At 52.9% G+C, this 6,733-nt stretch overlaps 1 protein-coding gene across 1 annotated transcript; it reads left to right on the top strand.

Moving 5' to 3' along the window:
• On the top strand, positions 1-4,398 carry G6PC3 (glucose 6 phosphatase, catalytic, 3). Its single transcript, XM_006897851.1, has 6 exons — positions 1-218; positions 2,613-2,719; positions 3,099-3,189; positions 3,370-3,488; positions 3,683-3,824; positions 4,035-4,398. Exons 1-6 carry the CDS (start codon positions 1-3, stop codon positions 4,396-4,398), a joined length of 1,041 nt encoding a protein of 346 aa, XP_006897913.1.
• The last annotated feature ends 2,335 nt before the right edge of the window (positions 4,399-6,733 follow it).

The raw sequence follows: 6,733 nt of genomic DNA, 5'->3' as shown, positions 1-6,733 counted from the left end.
ATGGAGTCGGCCCTGGGCGCAGGCATCGCAGTGGCCGAGGCGCTGCAGAACCAGATGCCGGGGCTGGAGAACGTGTGGCTCTGGGTCACCTTTCTGGGCGATCCCAAGTGTCTCTTCATGTTCTACTTCCCCGCGGCCTACTACACCTCTCGCCGCGTGGGCATCGCAGTGCTCTGGATCAGCCTCATCACTGAATGGCTCAACCTGGTCTTCAAGTGGTGAGACAGCGAAGCCCTCCGGCGGTCTGGTTCCCCATCCCTGGGGACCCTGACTCCTGTGCAAGCCCTGACCTCTCTCAGCAGGTTTCTCAAAGGCCTGAACCTCCCCGAGTGGGGAGGACCCCCCATGGCCTTAACACCTCCCACCCCTACCCTATGGCCTCGGCTTTGCCCCTTTGAGCATCTTCGTACGTCTTGGACTCAGAGCTCAGTCCTCACAGCCCGCTCCTTAAACCAGTGTTCCTGATCAGAGAAATCACTTAAGGGGTGTGTTAAAAATGCAAATATCTCACCCGACCCCCACCTCAGACCTACTGATTTAGAGAATCTCATCTGGGGAGAAGCTCGGGGAGGGAGGGGGGGTCTTTATTTTAACAGGCATCTTTGGTGACTTAAGTAGCAGAAACTCCGGCTTATACTTTTTCACGCATCTACTCATTTATTTCTTGGAAATAATTTTAAGATGCATGCTTTGTGCCAGGCATCCCATGCATGAGCTGCTGAGGATAGGAAAGGCTAATCAGAACGCGCAGCACTTGAGAGCTTGCTAGAAAGACAAGAGTCTCAGGTCATAGCCCAGGCTTGCTGAAGCCAGACTGCATGCTGATGAAATCCCCCATGACTCCAAGTGGTTTCTTAAAGTTTGAGAAGCCATGCACATTTCCTTTTTTTGCTCTTCACTCACACGGAGGCTTTTCACAGTGAACTTAGAATCCAGGAATCCTAGGTTAGTGGAGGTGTTTCGGCCCCTGGGGCTTATCTCTTTGTGCCACTTGTTCTCTCAAGGGAGTTTGTGCCTCCCTCTGGGCATGCAGCCACCACCTGCCTCACCTCAGCCTCTGTTCTCTCAAGGAAAGGGAAGTTCATAGGAGACACTTAAATGGTCTAGAATGATTTTACTTTCCCTTCCACGTTTCATCCCTACTGTAACCGGAAGAGCTGTTGTCAAATCATTTCCTTCTTGTGTAATTGCCTTTTGCTTCATGTTCTCTTCTTTGTACAAGTTTGTAGATTCTAAGTACCCTTCTCTTGTCCTATTCTCCAAAGAGTGTGGGGGAATGGGGGACTCACCTCCATCCCTTGCTGGAATTATCTAATGCACTTACATAACAAAGTAGGGGATAAGTGGGTTTTGAGCACCTGGTGTGGGAAACTAGGGTGTTTGTTTGTTTTCCCTTGGCAACCTGGTCCCTCCTGCACCTCTCTGCCGGTGCATGGCTTCCTGCTTCCATTTCTTCTACCCTTCTTCCTTCTGGTGACAGCACACTTCACTGTGTTGTCCAGAGCCTAGCCAAACAGCCAAGTGAGGGAGCACTGAACTATTTTTCTTTTCTTAAGGATTATTTTTATTTTAACTTTTTCTTGTGCGTTGAGGGAAAGTTTATAGAGCAAATTGATTTTCCATTTAACAATTTCTTTTATACACATTGCTACCTGACATTGTTTACGGTCCCCACACTGTAACTGTACTCTTCGTTTTCTCCCTGTGTGTTCCATTCCCTTCAGCCTTCCTGCCTTGAGAGCTTTCATACTCAAACTCCTTGCCATCAAGCTGGAACTGATGAATAGCTGACCCTGGGCGGGGGGGGAGGTTGGAGTCTGTAAATTGCAAAGGAGGAGATTGTCTGTCTTTCTTCTGTAGAGCTGCTGGTGAATTTGAACCACCAGGGAAGTGCTGCTTTTTGGGTTAGCAGTCTCATGCCCTACAGAGAAGGCCGCCAGAGCTCCCCTTTGAGAGCTCTAACCCTTTTGATCCTGCATGGTTAATTATTCTAAGGAGATAGTTCCTCCCTTGTGTTATTAATTGCTTTATAGGCCTATTATTCAGGCCTAAATTGAGTCCTAAGGATGATTTCAGTACCCAGGCATGAAGTGTGACCAGAAGCTCTAGCGTCAAGGGTTCCACTAGTCTTATCAGATCAGTTAACCTGATCAGTAGCACTGATCTTTTTGTCCTTACTTTTCTGTCTCTTTTTCCATTCTCCATCCCCATGCTCAAACATGCAACACTTGCCAAAGTGATTCAGGTGAGGATGATTCAAGATGGAATTTGGGAGATGGAAAGAAAGGATATGGTACCAAGGAAAACAAGAAGCTGGAAGTGGGGAGGGAGGAGAGACAGGCCCTGGCCTTTCTATGGATGAGAAGAGCTATTCTTAAAACATACGTACCCACACAGTCCACAATCTGTTGATTTCTATTGATTTTAGAAAAGTCACAGGCTGTCTCCTATTCCTCAGCAGGAAACCATGGCAGAGTAAAGACAGGGGATCAGAATTGCATCTTGACTCTACCCTTAAGCCCTCCAGAGAGCCCACAGGCATCTTTCTGACACCCTTCTCTTCCTTACCCCCTGTGTGTGCATAATACTCTTCTGTATCTGGTCTCTTCCAGGCTCCTCTTTGGAGACAGACCTTTCTGGTGGGTCCATGAATCTGGGTACTACAGCCAGGTCCCAGTCCAGGTTCACCAGTTCCCCTCTTCTTGTGAAACTGGTCCAGGTGGGAAGCTTCAACCCTCCTCCCTTTCCCAATGTGGTTAGGGTTCCGGTAAGCATTTCAGAGTACTTTTTAGCCAGGGTGGCCCAGTCAAATATCCAGCCTCCCAGACTGGTCCTGCCTGAGAACAAAGAAACCCTAGGAAGACTGAATCAAGTTGTGGGAGGAGGGCATTCCATCTGCCCATTTCATACACAGGCCAAGGCTGAAACCTGACAAGGGACAAAGTCAGGGGAAGCCTCAGGGCAGAGGGAGCTATGGCCTACTGCTGGAGGGGGGAGTTACCGTCTTGCTAAGAGCAGACAGATGTATTGAACTATCACCAGGGGCAGCCAGCTTCTACCCCAATCCTCTTACCACAGTCTTCGGTATTCCCTGCCAGGCAGCCCTTCTGGACACTGCATGATCACAGGAGCTGCCCTCTGGCCAATTATGACAGCCATCTCCTCCCAGCTGGCCACTCGAACTCGCAGGTATACTCTGGCATTGACCACCAGTGGGAGCAGGGGTGATGGCATTCTGGGCCTGAAGCGAGGCAGCGAGAGTCTGGGGACTCTGGGGCATGTGGTTAAACTACATGGTATCCAAGTGCAGGAGGAGCCCAGTCTATGTGTGTGGACCCCCTCTGAGCCTTTTGCTCCTCTTCTTTCCAGCCGCTGGGTGCGGATGATGCCCAGCTTGGCTTACTGCACCTTCCTCCTGGCTGTTGGCCTGTCTCGGGTCTTCATCTTAGCACATTTCCCCCACCAGGTGTTGGCTGGTTTAATATCTGGTAAGTAACCAGATAGGGAGCCTCTGGTGGTAGAAGGACCAGTCTCGAATATTTCATCACCTCCAGCTTCTGTAGTGCCAACCCCAGTGTAGCGCCCTTGTGTCAATCTGTCCTCCCACCACGCCACAGCTAATTGGTCATGTGCCCCACACCTCCAGGTGAGGTGCTCATGCCATCCATCACCCCTTCCCCAGGTGCTTTCCTGGGATGGCTGATGACCCACCGGGTGCCCATGGAGCGGGAGCTAAGCTTCTATGGTTTAACTGCACTCACTCTTATGTTGGGCGCCAGCCTCATCTACTGGACCCTCGTTACCCTGGGCCTGGATCTTTCCTGGTAAGTCGCACTCTGAAGACTAGGCAGGCTGAGGCTTGTGCTGCCTTACCTGGATCTAGCCTAGTAGTCCATGGTTGACCATAGCTAACAAAGGGCACACTGCACTTTCCCAAAGATAGACCCTCCTAGGGTTACAACATGAGCCTGGGCCTCAAAGGGTAAGAGCTGGGGCCTGCTGGGTTCCAGGGCAATGCTTCTTCCTCACCACAGGTCCATCAACCTAGCTTCCAAGTGGTGTGAGCGGCCAGAGTGGGTGCACGTGGACAGCCGGCCCTTTGCTTCCCTGAGCCGTGACTCTGGTGCTGCCCTGGGTCTGGGCATTGCCCTGCACTCTCCTTGCTATGCCCAGGTACGCCGGGCATACCTGGGAAATGGCCAGAAGATCGCCTGCTTTGTGCTGGCTATGATGCTGCTGGGGCCCCTGGACTGGCTGGGCTACCCCCCTCAGGTCAGCCTCTTCTACATCTTCAATTTCCTCAAATTCACCCTCTGGCCATGCTTGGTCCTCGCCCTTGTGCCCTGGGTGGTACACACGTTCAGTGCCCAGGAAGCCCCACCCATCCGCTCCTCCTGATTTCCAAGTGCCTCCGTGTACCACTCTTCCTCCTCCACTCAGTGCTCCCCCATCTCCACACTCCAAGGCAGCCGCAGCCCCTCTTAGGTATCGGGTCCTCAGCAGGTCCTGCTCACTCTGAATTGTCCCAACTCCTCCCACCACGTGGTCTTAGCCCCAGAAGAGCCTTTTCTCTCCGAGAGAGGCTGATCTTCCTCCTGCCATCCCTTCAAAGTCCCTAAAGAGTAAGGACAATGGGAAGGAAGCCCAGCGGCTCCTGCAGCACTGTGAGGGTTACCTCAAAGCGGCCCCAATAAATCCTTAAAACACTTCCAGATCAGAGTTGTTTTTTGCGCTTCCACTGACCGAGCTAAACTACATGATGAGCACAGGTGTTCCCCAGCCAGGCCACCTGCTTTGCTCACCCTCAGACCCTGTGCTACAGACACAGTCATCAGGACAGGGGAAGGCTGTGGACTCAGTTTGGACCCCACAGGCCTGGGCCCACAGGTCCTGTGGGATGTGAACATTCAGTGAAACTTTCACCTCCAGGACAGGAACCTCACCCCTACCCTGTTTCCCTTGTTACCTAAACTGGCTTCTAGTCCAGAGGCTAGAGAAAAATAGAGCAGTGTTTTTGGCCAAGGAGTATTAGGAGAACCTCTTCTCCATTTGGGAACCCAGAGAAGAGACATTGGCCCCAGAAGGCACTGCCAGAAACAAGTTTATTTACACAAGGACACACAATGCAATGGGTTACAAAATACTTAACTGAAATCCATATCCAGGGACACAAAGTAGAGGGTTTACATGAGAACCAGACCAGTCATTGGGAAAGCGCAAGTGAGGAGCCTGGGGCTCAGCATGGGAAGGCCTGGTCCACTGGGCCAGCCCCATTCCCCTCCCCAGAAGGATCTAGAACACATAACACACAAGACACAGTGCACAATGAACCAATGGTGATAGGATGCCTGCCCCTCCCCTGGCTCTCTCAACCCTGCTCAGGCCCCCATTAGGATAATATGTAAACAGACCAGTGGAGCCCTGGAGATAGGAAAAAAGTGTACATGGTGTTGGGGAGCAGAAGGAAAACAGCCTCCTAGGAGCCACTTCCCATCTTTGGTTTCCTAACAGCTGGACAGCATTCCCTGGAAGCCTCATGGGCCCTCAGTCCCTGGCAACAGAATGGGGTCAGCAAGACTCCTAGGAAAGAAGAGGCGAGGCCCAGTCCCCTCCTGCTCTTAGCTTCCTTGGGCGGGGCCAACAGAAGGAGCCCAGGAGGGAAGCTCCAGCTGAGGGGTAGACCCCTGGGTTCTTGCATCCTGGCACTGTCCTTGCCCCTTCTCAAACCTCCATTGTCACCACTGCAAGGCCTCAAAACACATCAGGGAGGCAGGCCCCTGTCCTTCTGCTGGCAGCAGGTTGGATGGCTGGGGGGACATCTGGTCCTGACCAGCAAGGGGGCTCTCTCTAGCCTGGAGCCCCCCTGCAGGGACTGCCTTCTCCCCAGACTGTGCCAACAGAGGGGCAGGGAGCCGGTATCTGTAGCTCCTCCTGGCCCCTGAGAACCCAGGAGTCCATCCCATCCCTCTCCATACACTTTCTCCAACTCCAGCCCCAGGAAGGGGAAAGACCAGCTGTGGGAAAGCAAGGCATCCCTGCCCACAGACCTCAAGCCCACATCTGTGGGCACAAGAGCTCCTGCTGGACACTGAGGCAGGGAGAGAGGCCTGTGAGCCAGGGGGAAGACAATGGGGCGGGGCAGAGCGAAGCCCACCTCCCCTCCAGCCAATACCTTAATACTACAGGGACCCTCAGACCCTCCCCTGAAGCTAGAGAGGGAGGAGGGTGAAATTAAGGCATTCTCCCCCAAGTCAGCTGAAGCCAAGGCACCAAACTTATTGTTTGTTCCCTGTTCCCTCAGGGAGGCCCCAAAACCTGAAGATAGTATCCCAGCCTCCATGCCACCCTGAGCTGGCCCAGGCTCCAAGGAGGAAAAGCATAAAATGCAGGAAAGTGGTGTAGGATACAGAGTGGGAGGGGGGCTGTAAAGGGAGCAAACTTCCAGAGCTTGAAGTGGGAGCCACAGGGGTGGGGGCCTGAGGCAGCTTAGAGGAGGAGGGGCAAGGCTGAGAGACCCACACGGCACACGCTGTTGAATGTGTGACTTTTTGTTTTTAATAGAAAAAATAAACAAAATCACAATGATGAAGCCCAGAGGGGTAGGGCCTGGGGCGTCACAGGACAGGCTCCTGCTCCATGGGCTCCTCTGTCGGCCTGTGGGGACAAGCACAGGGAGGGTCACTGAGCTGGGGGCATCAGCAGCGGGCCAGGGCGAACAGCTGGATGTGGAGCC

The sequence above is a fragment of the Elephantulus edwardii genome, unplaced genomic scaffold (assembly GCF_000299155.1).
Source record: "Elephantulus edwardii isolate Elephantulus edwardi_28Jun2011 unplaced genomic scaffold, EleEdw1.0 scaffold00216, whole genome shotgun sequence".
NCBI classification, from domain to species: domain Eukaryota; kingdom Metazoa; phylum Chordata; class Mammalia; order Macroscelidea; family Macroscelididae; genus Elephantulus; species Elephantulus edwardii.
Note: the sequence above shows the minus strand (reverse complement) of the source record. Positions and strands in the feature narration are given on the sequence as shown.

Bases quoted from the DNA above. Each gene is read 5' to 3' on its own strand.
- G6PC3 (XM_006897851.1), top strand. From the start codon at position 1: ATGGAGTCGGCCCTGGGCGCAGGCATCGCAGTGGCCGAGGCGCTGCAG. The intron at 2,720-3,098 runs GTGGGAAGCTTC...ATTCCCTGCCAG, and splicing joins TTCTTGTGAAACTGGTCCAG to GCAGCCCTTCTGGACACTGC. The intron at 3,190-3,369 runs GTATACTCTGGC...TCTTCTTTCCAG, and splicing joins CTGGCCACTCGAACTCGCAG to CCGCTGGGTGCGGATGATGC.